Source organism: Lissotriton helveticus, chromosome 5_1 (assembly GCF_964261635.1).
Source record: "Lissotriton helveticus chromosome 5_1, aLisHel1.1, whole genome shotgun sequence".
In the NCBI taxonomy this organism is placed as follows: Eukaryota; Metazoa; Chordata; class Amphibia; order Caudata; family Salamandridae; genus Lissotriton; species Lissotriton helveticus.
Genome location: NC_136065.1, coordinates 369610072 through 369628580, shown reverse-complemented (window position 1 = coordinate 369628580; position 18509 = coordinate 369610072). Strand labels below are relative to the sequence as shown.

General features: G+C 46.1%; 1 protein-coding gene across 11 annotated transcripts in view; it reads right to left on the bottom strand.

Annotated features, from left to right (window-relative positions):
* UBR4 (ubiquitin protein ligase E3 component n-recognin 4) overlaps window positions 1–18509 on the bottom strand; it is a 2329353-nt gene that overhangs the window by 1096472 nt on the left and 1214372 nt on the right. For all 11 annotated transcript variants that reach the window (XM_078642504.1, XM_078642505.1, XM_078642507.1 and 8 more), the window contains exon 45: window positions 5136–5307. In XM_078642504.1, coding sequence (XP_078498630.1) covers window positions 5136–5307 — 172 coding nt within the window. The remainder of the gene's footprint in view (window positions 1–5135; window positions 5308–18509) is intronic.

Sequence of the window (18509 nt, the reverse complement as noted above, 5' to 3'; positions counted from 1 at the left end):
AGTCCTGTCTACATACTGGACTAGCGGAAACAAACCTGAAGTTGTTAGGTGACTGCCAGAGATATATATATATATATATATATATATATATATATATATATATATATATATATCACCGCTCTCCACACACCTTAGCGCGGCACTCGCAGGCGGGTGCTGACAGTGCGAGGGTGCACTCGCAATTCTATTGCCGCTCTCCACTCCCAAGCAGAAATTAATCCGAGGAAATAAAGCACTCGCGGGGGCAGTTTGAATCTATTTATTTGAAACAAACTCAGCAACAAGCAAACAGACGCGTTTCGGTCGTAACCTTCGTCTATGTTTACCGAAGCATCGCACAAATCACAATTTAAGGAGTGACTGTGGAAATGAACATAGGACAAACAATCATTCCTATGAAAAAAGCATGGGCGCCATCTTAACATCCCAAACCTCTAGTTGATAGTGACAAATAATGATGACACGAAGGGCTGATTAAATAAAAAGCACCTACTACCCAACAAAATAAATCACGAGATCGTGATACAATAAATCGAGCCCACAGATGTGCACAACATCAGGAACAAAAGGAAACGTTCCTATTCCACAATCATGACTCCTAACAGACTCAGATAGAAGCGTACACATTGATTCTCTAGGAAAGCAAAATAACATATGTGGATAAATGATGTGACCAATTATCAAAATACAGTGCATAAGACTACTCACTAAATGCGCGTGTTGACCCCACATTGCTATTTAGCGTCAAAAATATATATATACAAATACATACAGAGAAAATCACAGTTTCATTCTAGTAAAGTCATTTATTCCCCCAGGTGTACTGCAAGTTCTTCGTGCATATTGAGCCCCCCAGGTACCTTCGTTTGTAAGTCAATAATGTACCTGGACTCCAATCTGCGCAGCCTGATGAGTCTGTCCCCCCCTCTAGGATTATTGGGAACATGGTCTAAACCAAAGTAGCTTAAGAGATCTCTGTTGCGATGATGAACTTGGTCAAAATGACGCGCAACTGGATATGCCTCATCAAAATTAGCAATTGCTCTCATATGTTCTAATATCCTGATTTTCATGGGATGAACAGTACTCCCTACATACCGCAGGCCGCAGGGACAATAAAGGCAGTACACACTATAGGGTGTGGTGCAGGTGAGGAATTTGTTAATCTTTCTCCGCAGGCCTGTCTTAGGAATGTCGTACGATAACACCCTTTTGCTAGATTTGCAGGCCTTGCATTTCCCGCAGGGGAAAAAACCTTTCATTGCACCAAATGGAGATTTGGGGATGTCTGTCTGGTGACTTTGGACCAACTCAATTTTTATGGATCTCGCCTTCCTAAACGTAATTAAAGGATTGGAGGGGAGATCGGCTGCCAAACACTCATCTGTCTTGTGAATATGCCAACTTTTCCTCAAGGTAGATTTAAGGAAAGAGGCATTCCTAGAGTAGGTGGTGATGAAGCGGAACTTACTCTTAGAGTTTTGATTGTTGTTCCTGTCTTTCTTTTTGAACAGATTCTCTCTCTTTAACGTGTTGGCTCTTTCGTAGGCATTCGATAAAATGCCCGGGCTATATCCCCTTGTTTTGAAGCGTTCCATACTTTGTGTTGCAGCAATTTGAAATTCCTTATCATCAGTACAATTCCTTTTAATCCTCAGGAGCTCCCCATAGGGGATGCTCCGAATAAGATTAGAAGGGTGACTACTGTTTGCTACCAGTACGGAATTCCCGGCCGTGGCTTTGCGGAATAACCTACTTTTCAGTTTCCCGCCCTCAATGTAGATGTTCACATCCAGATAATTCACTGATGTTTCACTTACATCTCCTGAAAATTCCAAGTTAATCTCATTCTGATTGAGAATCTCAATGTATTCCCTGGCTGAATCAGAAGTGCCGTTCCAAATGATAAATAAATCGTCTATAAAACGATACCAACTTATCACTTTCTCAGACCAGGGTGCATGGTTAGCCCCCCAGGCCACCTGCTCCTCCCACCAGCCAACGAACAAGTTCGCGTAGCTGGGGGCGAAGCAGGTGCCCATTGCCGTACCCGACAGTTGTTTGTATAACTGGGACTGAAAAAGAAAAATTTTATTTGAAAGGCAAAAATGGGCAAATTCTAGTAACATGGTACTGTGTAAGGTAAATTTCAAAGAACGTTGGTCCAAAAAATGTTTCATGGCTTTCAGGCCATCCTCATGTTTTATCGACGTGTATAGACTTTTGATGTCTAATACCAACATCGTGTAGCCTTCTTTCCAATCCAGGGATGACAGTTTCTCTAGAAAGTCGGTGGTGTCCCGTATATAGGATTTCAGTGTTTGTACAAAGGGTAACAGAAAGAAATCAACATAAATCGACAGATGCTCCGTTAGACTCCCTTGAGATGCCACGATTGGTCTCCCCGGTGGTGATTCTCTGTTTTTATGCACCTTGGGAAGGTGATAAAAAGTGGGGGTAGTGGGATTCAGACGTCTAAGGAATAGAAATTCATCCATCTCAAGTAGGCCTTTTTCATGCCATTTAGTTATCATCCGGTGATATCCCTCCATACTGGATGAGTACTCTTTGTTGGTTATGACAGAATACGTTTCTTTGTCCGTCAATTGTCTAAGGGCTTCCTCGGTGTAGCTTGCTTTACTCTGGAGGACGATATTCCCGCCCTTGTCTGAGGGTTTGAAAATGATTCCTTTGTCCCCTCTCAGCTTTTTTAGGGCAGATTGTTGTTCCTTCGTAAAATTGTGGTCGTTTTGCTTCATATGTTGTTGTTTCCCCCTAAACCGTGTCAGATCTTTTATCACGGCTTCAGAGAAGACATCTATGGCATCATTGGCTAGCTGAGGATTGAATTGAGAAACGGGTTTGAACGGTGTGCGTTCACCGATTTGTTCAATGCCCGTAATTGCCAGCTGTTGAGATCTATTGATGGAAGTCAAGGTAAATCCCTGATCTTCGTTACTCAGATCTTCCAATACCATTATCGCATTCAAATCTCTGCCAACCAACGAATCAGTTTCCAACATCCGGCTGATTCTCTTCCTCTGTGTGCCCGATTGTACCTTGGTTTTGAAAAACTTATGAAGTTTGAGTTTTCGCACGAATCTGAAGAGATCGATTCTTGTTTGCGTAAATTCCATGTTATGTTGGGGGCAGAAGTTTAATCCCAGTTGGAGTACAGATTCTTCGGTCTCCGTTAATTTTCTGTTGGTCAAATTAATGATGGTAAGGTTTTCTTCCATCATTGCCGTTTCCTGTTGTAATTTCTCTTGCTTCTGGTAGTGGGAGGTGAAATGTTGGCCCCCACGGCTCCTCTGCCCCCTCCTTGTTTTCCTTGTGTGGACTTCTCGGGAGGCTTGCCTGCCCCTCCGCTTTGCCGGGACTGGCGGATCAGTTTGAACTCCTCGTGAAAAGGAGTAAGCACTCGCCCAGATCTCAAACGGCCTCTCCCCTCGTCTCCAGAAGATTCGTTTTCGGTGACTTCCGACTCTGAGGTTACCGGAGTCTCCGCCGCTTCTGCTTGTGCACCCGTTGTTCTCTTTTTGAGCAGTTCTTTTCGGGGTGCGTCGTATTTTTTTGCGAAGGTTAAAATCCTTCCTTGGGCGTAATCCTCCTCGTCCCTATCGAACTTGCTCTGTTTTCGTGCCTTGATTTTCTCCTCATAGACTTTCAGGCGTTTTTTCATCAATTCTTTGTATTCTGTAATTTTCACCTGGTCCTCTTCCTTCAAAAGCTCTTCTTCCAAGGATTTGATGTCTTCAAGCGCCTTATCACGATCACTCCATGCAAACTTTGTGAGTAGTCGTAAGCTTCCTTGGCAGGCAGCTGCCGTGTGTTCTGCCCACGCCTCTAATAGCAGGGGGTCGGGTGATTCATAGGCTGGTACAGTGTAGATGCGCAAGCCTCTTGGCACCCTATTCACCTCTATGCAGTTCTGCAGCGAGGTACCCTCCCACCACTTCCTGATTTCACGCTCGTACAGCCGTTCGAGCGTGTTACACTTGGTGGTTATGCTGTTTTTACTTTGGCCCCCCGAAGTCCGTGGCACTGTATCTCTTTTGTCTTTTCCCTTGAAAATATTGGATGCCGCTTCGTGCCGCTCCGTTTCACAGAACATGCTATATTTTCCAAATAGCTTGCTGTAAGTAACTAATAATTAGTTTTTTATTGTATCACGATCTCGTGATTTATTTTGTTGGGTAGTAGGTGCTTTTTATTTAACCCCTTCAGTGCTAATGACAAGGGTAACTCGTCATGGAGTTTCCATTGATTTCAATGGAAAGTCAATGGAAGAGCCTCAGGTGCCTTAGCAGCCAAGTGGTTAATCAGCCCTTCGTGTCATAATTATTTGTCACTATCAACTAGAGGTTTGGGATGTTAAGATGGCGCCCATGCTTTTTTCATAGGAATGATTGTTTGTCCTATGTTCATTTCCACAGTCTCTCCTTAAATTGTGATTTGTGCGATGCTTCGGTAAACATAGACGAAGGTTACGACCGAAACGCCTCTGTTTGCTTGTTGCTGAGTTTGTTTCAAATAAATAGATTCAAACTGCCCCCGCGAGTGCTTTATTTCCTCGGATTAATTTCTGCTTGGGAGTGGAGAGCGGCAATATATATATATATATATATATATATATATATATATATATATATATATATATATATATATATATATATATATATACATATACATATATACACACACACACCGAGTGAAGGGGTTGGTATTACACTTTTTGGGGAGCCTCCTCTCAGCAGGGCATGGCTCTTCTAGTGATCTCTCTTAAAAGAGGGTAGGTAGTTCCAATGGGGCTGCAGACTGTTGAGCCCCCTGTAGCAAAATATGGACAGGATTTGAGAAAAATGAACTGCCTAGGGAGCCACATCTTCACAAAATCACACAAAGGACTTCCTGTCTTAGAATACTTGTTGCCACAAAATGTTCCCCCCACCCGTTACATTAGGATGCTTCATTACTGCTTCGCCCAGGAGAATATAGCGAACATTAGGGAGGCTTTTTGGATCATCCCGAGGAGAACCTAGTCATCATATTACAGTCACATAGCCTAATCCCTTGCTAACACAGAATACATGACTTTGATCATTTATTGATCTTACTAATTTATGGTCACTCACCTTGGCCTTGGCAGGCAGGGTCTTAATCTCCTGAATAAGAAAACTGTCTGGTTTCACCATCACAACCAGTGGGATCCCTGTGGTCTGTTGAACACAGCACACTAATCCTGGATGGTTCATCACCTCAGACCATTGACAAAGTGCCGGTGAGGTCTTGCTCCCTCCGTTTGAACTGAAGAAAACAGATAGCAGAGACTCAGAACAAATGATCAGCCTGTAACAAATGTTCTTCAGCACGTCCATCTATTATATAGTCACTTGCTGGTTAAAGTATTACCCTTTATCATGCAGAGACCCTCCAAGAGACTGTCATGACATTAGGGGAGTGGGCTAACTAAGCTATGACTGAATTGGCAAACCAACACTAGGGAAATGCAATTTAAACATTTAAACAGCCTATTAATAGTCTATAACAAGTGTCTCTCAAAGATTAAGAGGGAGACAAAGTGTCTTAAAATTATTACTGTTTTGCAAAGGCAGACAATGCAGCTTAACCATGGCTGACGCTGTATACAAATGGTTATACATTCAAGATGTTTCAGCGTGATTCTATCAACAATTAATAAATCATTGATCCCTCAACCACCTTCCTCAACTAAACACATACTTGCAAAAAAATATATATATATTTTTTAAATATATTAATATTTTTTTACCAAACCTTTATTGACTGATCGCAAAGTTGACACAGCAGGGTGCCTACATCCCAGCGGGCCGGCACTGCGTCTCATATGATTTCACAACGGCGGAGGGGATTTGGTAGGAGACACAGCAAGCCGCCTACAACCTATCGGGCCGGCCGCGTTAGGAGGACGTGCAATTTAGTCAGCCAACTAGTCAGGTCTCTAACAATCGTAAATAATCCTGGAAACGTCAAAAAACCACAGCTCTCCTGCCATTGATCTGCATCTGGGTTGACCATTCCCGCCTCGTTCCCCCCGATTGTACAGTGCCAACCTGTCCGCCCCCTCCAATATCTCATGAGCTGCCCTCAGCTCGGTGTCCCTCCTCTTTCCGTGCAACCTCCTCCCGTGGCAGTTGGTCTGGGTGCATGTCATCAATGTCAGTATGGCTATATTTGGCCGGGGAGTGGCTCCCGGGATCGGTCGTGCAGAAAGGGAGAGGTGCGCCGCTCCACCACCAAGACAGGCGAGAAGGCCTCCCTACCAAACAGCGTTATAAGTAGACGCTCCACAAAGTCCTCCATCCGCCCAGTAGCTGTTGTCTCAGACGCCAAGAATTCGGAGGTTGTTGTGGCGAGAGCGAGATTCCAAATCCTCATTTTTGGCTGCTATAACATTGAGGACCCTCTCCATATCAGATATTCGAGACGTGGTTGCGGTGGCGGTGTCCTCCAGGTCTGAGATACGGCACTCCGCCTCCGTCAGCCGGTTTTCATGTTTGTCCACCCTATGCGTTACTCCGTCCAGCCGTGCATTCAGGGAGTCCTTCTTGGATTCGATGGAGGTCAGGCTGGACTGCATGACGAGCAGGAGTTCCTTTAGATCCGCAGTGGAGGGGGGCTGGGTCTCCGCGTGGTCGTCTTCCTGTTCTGCTTGTGAACGGGTGGCCTTACGTGCATCAAAATTCAGCTTTGGCTGGCGCCCGTCCGGCTTCCCCATCGCTGGGCGCTGGGATTCGCGAAGCTATGTCGAGGCAAGGGGGGGCGGGGTCCGTCCGTGAGTCCGGTTCTGCAGCCTCCGCACCTCACCGAGTATGTTGCTTGTAGTAGTCCGTCATGTGGTGTGCAATCTCCGAGAAGAACCCCCGGTCCAGAGTATTTCCCAGGCCTGCGTCCAGCCCCCTCGCTATCAACGTTTGCGTTGAGCCTGGAGTTCTCTTAAGGTCTCAGGAGTAGCTGCAGTAGGGGGAGGGGTCCCATGCAGTTTCTAACTCCTTAGTGGTGATAGTGCATGTGTATATGCCTTATGCAGCAGTTATGCGAAGCCCTCTCACCTTGCCACCCCCAAGCTGAAATAGGCCCAACCCCTCCCTAAGGTCTCAGGAGGCAGGTTCACAGCATAAAGGTCCGCAGCTCCTCGGTGAGCCCTCTGTACCTCTTGTCTCTCAGCTATATCAGCCAGATCTCCTGCAGGGCACTGCAATCATCAGATCTCAATCATGCTCCAAATAGTTTCTTCAGCACTGTTCACTTCGCCCTTCCAGGGCTCTCCAGCAGCTCTCCTCCTCCCCTCCATGCCGCGGGGGGAGGGAGGGAGAGGAAGGGCGCCGCAGCCGCCTCCGCCGATCACCGTCCCCGCTCCTCCACGCTGGGCCCTCCACCCCCGCAAAGCACCAGCAGAGTCCTCTCGCGTCCCGAGCCGGGCCGCCCATGAGGTCCCCTGTCTCCGTGAGTCTGCGCTCAGGCAGCAATGCGCATCTCATCGGACTCGGAGCATTCCTCGCGGCTTCCTCTTCCCCTCTCAGCGATGTCAGAGGCTGCAGGACAAGGCTCCGATCGCGGCCGCGCCTCCAGCCGTCGCTGGTCACCTCGTCCCCGCCGCGCCTAGAGCCCACCTCGTCCCGCTGCAGCCAGCACTCCGCCGCGGTTGTTGCCATTTCGTAGATAGCAGCTCCAGGCTTAGGCACGAACATCTCAGGCTCCTGCTGACTCTGTGTAGATATATCGGCTCCAGTACACTGTCGCAGCGCCTCGCGATCTTCCCCAGTATTCTGTCGTCGATTTTGGCATGATATGACGCAGATATGAGGCGGATGGCAGACTGAACAGCAAGAGCCTCACATAGGTGCGGCCATCTTGCTTGGCGCCCTCTAGCGCCCCCGCAAATAAAGATATTACGTAAAAAATGGATTAATGCCAGACATACAGTCACCTCCTTCTAAAGAATCCCTTATAATTGTATGCAACGCCTGCACCCACTTTCATGGTATGCTTTATCATAGGGCCCATCATAAGTGGTGACTGTATGAGTAGCATTCATTCATCTTTGTGAGATATAGGAATGAATACGGAGGATGATTGATAAATTATTCCTCTCCCCTCCTTGTAATGAGGGCGTAAATAAAAGTAATCATGAAAATGTTAATAATGAGGAGTCTCTCATGCTATTAAAGCAAACCTGATGCTACTATGCTTATAGAATAAGTTACGTATCTTCGGGAACACCTGATATGGTAGAGACAGGATCTAGCTGCAGACTCCTTATCTTAGAATTCTCCCCAGGCGCCAAACTGGATACGAACATTTTTGTACAGTAGTGCATCTGCATGTCAGTAGTGGGCGTTGAGTAACGACGTCCTTCAGATGGGACGTCAACAGAGTCCATATAAGCCCTCCTCCGACGTGCTGACGTCAGTTTCTTCTGTGACTACCTTTTGCACTCAAAACGCAGAGCCACTTATAGACACAGCATATGGAAACAGTGTGCAAAAAAGAAACACCATTTTGATAAACAAATAAAAAGACCTGAAAAGAGGCATTAGAATGCCGAAAAGGGATCTTGAGGGCAACAGACTATTAGTTCCCTGAGCGGGGAGGCTGGGTGAGTCCTTAAGGAATCTGTGGCTAGATCTCTACCAGATAAGGTGTTACTGAAGGTAGGTAACTTATTAATCTGATAGAGACATCTAGGCGCAGACTCCTTATCTTAGAATTAGAAATCCAGGCAACACCATCCTTGGAGGTGGGTCAGTGAACTGAACTATTAAAACAAGATCCCTAAATAAGACTTGCAGGTCAAGGTAACTAAACTGTCTAAAGAATCATAGGCAAAGCAAAGAAGATGATCCACTAGAAGAATTGTGGGGAGCCCTCATGAGAAACATGTGGACAACATAACCCACAACAGAGGGATAAGGAAGAATTGTAGAAAACATTTCATAAAAATAATACTATGTATCGCTGTCAAAGGCAATCAACCCATGACTGTACAAGGCTACGAGGACAAAGACATCAATCCATGCCGCTAGGAGAAGGAGAGCATCAGCTCTATGACATCGAAACCGAATGTGATCTAACCCTAATCCTCCACTCTGGAGCCAATGACATTAATCTCTACCACTGAATTAAATGAAAAGCCCTTGGTCATGGAATCTAACACTCCCTGAGAACAGAGACGAAGAGGATTCTCAGATCGCACCCACAAAAAGAGAGAGAAAGAGTGCAAGAGAAAGACATCTCTACAACACCGAACAAAAGCATTGCAAAAAGAAGGACAATAAATGGCTGAGACCCCTTTTAGACGGAGGGAACCCCTGCAAAGAGAAAAACACCCTTTGGAACTAAATAACGCATGAGCCCCTAGAATAAGGGAGTAGAATTGCATATAGCAACAACCAGTTCAAGGTTGATCTAAAGTCTCAAGAAGGAGTGCAGCAAGAAAGGCAGACATTTATTTATTTTATTTTATTTCATTTGTTTAGCGCAACAGCTACCCAACAAAAGGTTTCCCGGCGCTAAAGATCCAGTGATAGGTTTCGGGGCAAGGCATATCAGATGTTGAACAGCCATGTTTTTAAGGCTTTCCTGAATTTCATATAACTCGTCTCATTGCATAGTGCGTGTGGCAAAGCGTTCCAAAGTGAGGGTCCAAGAAATGAGAAGGATTTACCGCCCATGCGCGACAGTTTTATTTTGGGGATCACAAAGTGAGTGGCTGTTGCTGATCGAAGGGTCCGGGATGGGATGATCGGGACGTACTAGATTTTGCAAGTACTTTGGGGCATTTTTAGAGGAGATCTTATGCATAAAGCAAAGGGATTTAAATTTGATCCGATTCTCTATTCTCAACCAATGCAACTTTCAGATATATTTGGACGTTGATGTGTTAATGGGGATTTTCCACAACAGTCTAGCTGCTGTATTTTGCACCGTCTGCAATCTGCGGATCATGGCCTTTTTTGCCCCTAAGTATAAAACGTTGCCATAATCAAGCCTAGATGTTATTAAGGCGTTGATGACTGTTTTCTTAGTGTGTTCCGGCAGCATCCAGCATATCTTTTTAAGCCATTTTAGTATTGCGAAGCAGGTGGCCGAAGTCTTCACAACTTGCTGGTGCATATTCAAGGAATCATCAACAATGACACCCAAATTACGAGCCTGCGTGGCCGGAACCGGAAGAGTGCCCATTTCAGATGGCCAATGTTGGGGTCCCCAAAGCTCTTTATTTTTCCCCAGGACAATTAACTCGGTCTTATCACCGTTCAGTTTAAGAACGTTTCCTTGCATCCACTCTGCAATCTTACTCAGTCCTAATTTTAAGGAGGAAGGATTGTCACATTCCGCAGAGGAAAGAGAGAAGAGACGCTGAGAATCATCAGCATAGGAAAACATTTGCAATCCAGTCTCTTCTACTACTTTAGCAAGTGGGCTCATGTATATGTTGAAGAGCAGCGGGCTCAGAATGGAGCCCTGCGGTACTCCGTGTTTGAAAGACAGAGTGTCTGAGCAAGCAGATTGTGAGAAAACTTGAAATGTACGATTTTCCAGCAGTGAATTAATCCAGTTGATGGCTGCACCACGTATGCCTATAGAGTGAAGTGTCCGCATGAGTACCGCATGAGACACCGTATCGAATGCTGCACTAAGGTCGAGCAGCACAAGGGCCACTGTTTCTCCTCTATCCAACATGGAACGGATGTTCTCTGTTACACCCAGCAAGGTCGTCTCAATAGAGAAGCCTGACCGAAATCCTGATTGCTGGGAGGGCAACAGGTCATGTGTGGTTATAAAGTCTGTAAGGGACCGATGAACATGTTTCTCTAATATTTTTGCAAAAATGGGCAAGAGGGAAATAGGCCGGAAGTTAGAGGGCAAATTAGGGTCAGCACCCGCTTTCTTTAACAACGGGTGAATCATTGCATGCTTCCATTCATCAGGCACGTAATTTTCCTGAAGTGATGCATTTAGAAGGTCGTGATAATGGCCATAGGGCCTCTGCTGAGTTGTTTTAGAACTGAGCATGGTAAAGGATCTTTGGGCGAACCTGATTTAATAGTGTCAAGTAGCTCGCAAACTATGTCTGTACTGAGCTTAGGCCAGTTATCTAATACACCGGGCGGTGTCTCAGAGGGAGCAATCGGATCTAGTATGTCAGTATAATTTCTCGGTTTGGCAGATGGAGTATTTGGCAAGGTCATATTTGCCTGGTTTTGTTCATGTTGTGCCAGTTCTATGCCCGGATATATTTTATCAACTTTATTGACAAAGAAGGTAGCCAGTAGATCACATGGTGTCTTATTAAGGTCTGGCGAAGGTTGTGTCGTATTTGAACCCGCCAACTCTAACTATTTTGAAGAGTGTTTTAGATTGATCCAGGGCCTCTGTAATTTTTGTACATACGAATTCAGCTTTGGCTTTTCCACACAACTTTTGATAGTTTGTTAGTTTAATTTTATAGTCCTTCTTTGCTTCAGAAGAATAGGTCTTCCTCCATTGACGCTCTGCGTTTTTACAGCTGTTTTTTTCCTGCTTTAGTGTCTCGTTAAACCACGGAGCAGGGGGGCGATGATTATTGAGTTTTAACTTCGTTTTGGGCAAAGAAGAGTCAATGGCTGCCATGAGCCAATTTTTAACTGATGTGGAAAAATGTTGTACTGTTGACTTTGTGCAGGGAAGATGTCGTTCCAAAAAAAAGTTAAGACTATCAATATCAAGTTTTTTCCATTTCCTAACAAATTGGGTAGGTGCCGGTACTTTGTCTTTATTTGACAATTCTACCTGGGGTGAAAATTTGACAAGAACATGGTCTGACCAGGGCACGGGTAGAGCGGGATACGTAATGATGTCATTTATGTTGGAAAAGATAGGATCCAACAGATGACCGGCGTTATGCGTCGATCCAGAGTTCTTCAAGGTCAGATTAAGGGATGCTAAGTCTGCTATAAGTTCCTTGGCAGACATACACTCATCATGGGCATACTTGTAACATACACGTATATATGCATGATCAATGTGTATACAAATATAGAAATATTCCCTTCTGCACACAAGACCATCAGAATACCACGAGTATCCTCCTCCCCATTGGAAAGTGACCCCCCCAGTCTCGCTCGACAGGCTGGAAGACCAACCACTGTAGGAACAGGAAACCCTCAAATAATAGAAGTAATCATTGAAAGGAAGATGTAGACAACCAGTAGTGAGGAACATCACCCATCCCAGAACAACCATGACAATCGCGTATAAGCAAACCTCAACGCCTGACAAAGCTACCAAGAGGCGGATATCCAAAAAGAAAAAAATAAATTAAAAAACAGCAGCTGAAAACCCTCCTGCCATAAAGGAAAATAAGGCCATCAGCAAGTTCTAATAGGCTGTAGTTGAAATAAAGGCCAACACACAACAGGCTCTTATCAATCAATGATTTCAGGTAGCCAAATCTGACTAACAATCGACAAGAGATGAAGCATCACCGTCATCAAGGTAGAAAGCCCTAGGAAACGGAAAGGCAGTGACAGAGCCACCATAAGGACTGAGGCAAGAAAGTAATGTCCTAGCCCGCGACAAAATATATCCTTTACTAAATAAGGAAATACAGACCTCATTCCCTGAAGGAAAAAAGGGAAGGAGAAGAAACAAATTTGTCCAATCAGACGAAATTCATAATTAAGGTAGAAAATGTTTAATAGACCTTTAGGGGACAAAATCTCTCTAACACCCCATTAGGAGGGGGAAAAACCTCCAGGGAAAGGAATGGAAGGAACATCTCTGCTTCCTTAAATACTGAGACAGGAACTTTAATGTTAAAGTAACACATTCAGAAGGAAATCTTAGAGGAAAATTAGCCACCAATCACCAACAATGAGGAGTAAGATGGCGACATCTAGGGACAACCAGACAGTAAGAAAATGCCCTTATTGCAAGCAGAATTGGTAAATGACCAATGTCTATGAAAAGCAAGAAATATAAAGCATTCCAGATACTAGAAAAAATTACATCCGCTCAAAAAGGAGGAAGAGAAAGGTGATGAGGACAAAACACAGTTGCACCAAACAAATGACAGCTCTAGGCAGAGGTGAGATCTGAAACACTGCATTAGACAGACCTTCAACACTCATAGCCTCTGGTCAAAAAATACTTGCTGCCAAAACCAAAGCAAAACAAAACTGCCATAAAAAGTCCAGGTCAAGACTAAATCCTATCCAGCAACGGATTCTGCATCTCTCTCCAAAACTTCCCATATGGAACTAAGATAGTGAATGGTAAAAATACCCCATGGCTAAAAGAAGGAGAAATAAACAATTCACTGGTGCGTAGCATGATTACTAACACACCATGTATAAACATAGATAACTGAAGTCCAGATAAGGGAACTTATGCATACAGAGGCAAACCCCAAAATGCCCACAAGGCATACCAAGGATAATCCCTGCAGAGCAGGGAACACAGTCACAGTGCATCCACACAACTCTAGATACTCATGATAGACAAAGCACTCTGGTAGAAACCCAGTCCCTGCAAAAAACTGGTCAGTATGGGTGTACATACAGTTACAAAATAACATATGTTCCAGATTATTGTAAATATAACAACTGAACAAAATTACCTGCAGTAAGCAGGAATACCTCACCGGGTATCACCCCATAAAGGGAAGTTTGAATGGAAAAGCCAATGGGCGTCACCCCATGAATGGCTCATACTGGAATGGAAGGATTCCTCATATAAACCATTACAAGAAAACGAGGAAACTGTCAGCAGGGTTAAGACTCAGCTGCACCCCAACTAGATCCTAATCTCCGCAAAGCAGAGACAGCATAGCCACCAAAAAGGCATATGCCATGAAAAGGCATATCGAACACAGTAGTTTGAACTGCATCTGAGAATCCGAAGTGCGCAACCAGGCACGACGACCGAGTGCTATTGGAGAGGCCATTGCCCAACATACACACTCAGTAGTGTCCATACCACAATGAATAATCAGTTTACTCACCTGCCGGCTGTCACATACCAATGGGACGAGAAAGTTCTGTCTCCCCTCCAGAAGTGAGTGCAGCAGGCCCTCTACCGAGCCTAGTTATGCATAGGAGAAGCATCCAAGGACACAAGAGGCATTGAGAGAATGCAGTGCCGAACTAGTGGAGGGAAAAATATTCCTGCCACAGCTACCCAATTTCCTAGCCTCCCTTTTTGGGGGGACAACAGGGAATGTATCAATATTTGACCGCCAAGGCAGCCTGCACCACAAAACTATGATGAGTTGGATGCCTAAGAATAAACATTGGATCTCCAGTGGTCTGTCAGTGTCTTTGAAAAAATGAATGATCCACAGGGGCCTGGTTTCAGGCTTAGACTAGGCCCTCAACAGAATATCATAAAGAGCCGCGCTAAGAGAAAGCCCTGGCGCTACTGATTGGTTCTGAAAAAAGACTCCAAGCAATGGATCTGTTGTCCATTCCACAGAGGGAAGAGATATCTCCAGAATGGTAGAAACCCGTTGGAGTATATTCGCTATAAAAGAGCCCACTTCTGTACCCAAAATAGGAGGTGACAGAAGGCCTGAGGCCGGAGAAGACTCCAAACCACTAGCTTCCAATAAATCAACTAACCATCTAGACTAAATAGGAGGTTGAACTGCATCAGAAACTGGCTGGAAACTCTCCATTACCCCCAAAATCATGTTCCTACACAGGAAAAGCAGGAGGAAGGAAGCACGGACGGGTCCACTGATGCAGCATTTGATGCTGAAGAGGTGACTCCTCGGCTTCAGCGTTGAAAGATGGTGGAACATTAACGGCACTGACAACACAGTCAAAGGCATCCGGTCCGACCATGACGTCGTTGTAGGAAGGTGGATATCTGACTATGGTTACCCTCAACTTTTTGCCTGGTGTTTTGCTGATTTTTGACTTAGTTGGCCTGGGATCCTGCTATTCAGGACCCCAGGCTTCCTGCTCTCTCTGTAAAAATGGACACCATGTTCCTTAGGTACATATCCAATTGGTACTGGGCCACCTTATCAGTCCCTGTACAGTGTACCTTAGGTATCCAGGGCATAGGTGTACCCAGGGCCTACCAGGGGCTGAAGCATGTATTATGCCACCCCTGGCTGGCCATCTAAATCTGACAACTGGCTGCATGACAGCTGGGGCAAGGTGGTGTAAACACCCTTTGCTGTAGATATAGTATACCTATATCTAACCCTAAAATGGACACATATATTCCTATCAGTCACTCCTATGGAAGGCCTTATCAATCCTGAAGGCAGAGTGCTTGGAATTATGTGAGGTGGTGCTCTGGCATGAGCTGAGCCCGTTTGCAGCTTGCGGAACCAAGTCCTAATAGCTGTTCCACGATAACGCTATACCATATACTGTTAAGTGCATTATCAACCTCGCGGTTAAACGCTAACTCTGGTATAACATTATCAAAACATGTCAAGTAAGGTGTCATACGATTTGGAATACTACCCCCTCGCCAATTCTGGCGATGGGGGTAGCATTCCACCCTTCTAGAGGGACATGACATGTATGTAACTGTGAAGCCCGGTTAAAGTTAACTCGAGCCTCAGCATCACAAAATGGATGCTGCCACCACAGACACAAGTCTGACCTCCTGCTGCTGGGAGTCCTTCCAGCGAGGATGGCTTGGACAAAGGGTTTCCTGCCTTGGGAGGTGCTAGCACCACCCCAGACAGGATTTTGTGTATTGAGGTAGGGAGGCCTGAAAGGAATGAGACATGCCTGGGGCACACAAGGTGCCCTGTGCATACACCGGTTCTGGCGGGAAAACGGACAAAGGATAGGGGGTGTAGCCACCCCCTTCCTGGTCCCACCCAGGGGAGGGACCTAGTCAGTAGTGCAGCCCCCTTTAGGAGAATAAAGGTAGGAGCTGGTCCCATTCCAAATTAGATTATCCTGAACTATTCAACAAGAAGAAACTCTGGCCTTCGACGTTCTGCTCCACAAAAGACTGAAGAATCTTCCTTGTGGACAAGGAGTGTCCACCCTGTAACTGCAGGCACCTTCAAGCGTCCAGCGGCTTGCCTTTGTCGTCTTCCCTCGAGGATCCAGACTTCAGAGCCCGACGAGACCCGGATTCCCAGACCTCTCCGACCTCAACCTACATCTGCAGCACAGCTGAGATCCGTGGGTGCGACGAGACACGTGGGACCGGCCATCTTGGAAGAAACTGCACTTCGCTTCCAGCACGACTCCCGAGGTAAACTCGACCAAGTGCTTTGGGGACTGAGAAGCCCCAACACCGAGCAGCCCCTGCACCGAAGATCAGCCCTCCAGCATCCACGAGATCTGCATGGGGCCCTTCTGCTTTGTTGCTGCTCGACGCGTTGTCTGGTCACTTGCCGGCTGGCTAGTGGCCTCTGAGACGACGAACCTTTGAATTTTCACTGCTGATCTGGTTGCTCCAGATTGGCCCTTGCTCCCTTCCAAAAGAGGGGCACCCCGGACTCTCCTAGTCCGCACCAGACGCTTTCTTCACTCACCGCGTGGGTTGCCTTTGCCAAGGCCTGTTGCCTCCAATCCCGGATCCAACACCGCCGACAGCGAGAGCCTGCGTGGGACAGCTCGTGCCTCCATCCTGGTTGTCGAAGACACCTCCTGGTCCACGTGGCTGCAGAGTCAAGCGTCCACTCTTCACCTGATCGCGACGTCGACATCTGGTTCCTTCCTGGTTCCACTCCAGTCACTGGCTAGTGACTGTGAACACAGTCCCCTCTGCTTTCAGGTCTCCTTCTTCAACAATCCACCCTTGGATTGCACCGGACATCTTCCTCCTGGTCGCCTGCAGCATCTTTTCTTTCAGGCTCCATTCACTTCAACGCGAGAACCCGACGCACTTTGACACCTATGCACCCGCAGCCCGTGGGTGAGGTAACGAGCGCATTTCGGTGCTCAAGGGTAGTTTAACTGTCCTAGTGTCAAGTTCCACAGTAGTTTTAGTCCTACCTAGTCAGGATTGTCCGTACTCACCTTTTTCTTGAACTGTACTGTCCATAGACGTTGTTATGCATCTCGCGTGGGAGTTCACACTCTGCACACGCGTTCCGTGGGCCTCCTATTACTTACCTGAAGTAAGTATAGCGTGGTCCCATCGATCCTACAGCCTCTGGACAGCTCCATTCCTTTTATCGACTCTCACATTCCACTTACTTAGTATATGGTTTGTCGTGCCCCTAGGGCACCATTGTAATTTTGTGCAACTTGTAGTATTTTTCGTAAGAGATTGTCATGTGCTTAGCCCTCTGACCTCATAAAGAGTTCAGAGGTGTTGTTATTAATAAATATATTGTTTATTTTCATAACAACCTGTGTGGTGTCCTTTCATCTGGTATTCAAGGGGTTATATTGTGGTAAAACAGCTGGCTTCACATGCCAAAAGAGTTTAGCCTAAGACTGCTTTGTCCATGCTACCATTAGGATAGCTGGTCTATAAGGTTGACTTACAACCAATCACCATAAGGGTTGTTTGGACTGATACAAGGTGATCACTAGAACTAGTGAGCATCATATATCAGGCCAACTTCTCACAGTCGTTGCCAGGAGGACCAGACCCCGAAGGTGGTAACCCCGAACGGCTGTGCACCGGAATCGGAACAGATTTGGAATTCAGTAACCGGACAGACGCAGAGGGCACCCGCGAGGACACAGTCACGGTTTTGTGCATCTCCTTGGGGCCTAAGGGCATGCCAGTCTCTTATCTGGGTCAGAATTTCCCCACCACCAGCGTAGGTTAGGAGGCGCGGGGTAGACTCATGCACCAAGACTTCAGCCGAATACTGTTGGCAGACCTCATGTGACGAAGTCGGTCAACGTCGTGACTTTGATCGCCTGCGTAGAGACTCCCCTTTAGATTTCGAGGAAGAGTGACATCCACAAGAATGGCTCCTGGATCGGACTTGCTGCCTGTCCTTGGAGCACGAAGAGGGCAGAGGCCGATGGGACATTTTTTAAGTCTGCAACAACTGCGCCGCAAGAAGCTTCATCCGACGTTCTTTCAGCGCCTTCAGTCAAAGCCATTGACATGAGTCGCACTCCTCGGAGTAATGGTTCTCTCCTAAGAACCACATACAAGTAGAATGGGTCCGTGGCCGACATTTGCTGCCCACAGAACCACAAGGTTTAAATCCGGAGGACTAGAAAAGGCACACTGTTCTTTTGATAAAATTGTCGAGATAGGCCAGAAAAAAAACACAAAACAGCCAGAGGAACTACTGATCGGATCCGCGTTGTAAGGGCAGAAAAGAAGAAACTGATGTCAGCTCATCGGAGGAGGGCTTATATCGACTCCGTTGAATTCACATCCAGAAGAAAATGTCGCTACAGGGTCGCTCGAGGCCCAAATCTGACGCGCAGAGGTACTACTGTACAAACATTTCCTGATCCAGTCTGGCGCCGGGGGGAGTATTGGAAGATAAGGAATCTCCGGCTAGGGGTCTCAATCAGATACAATAGTTT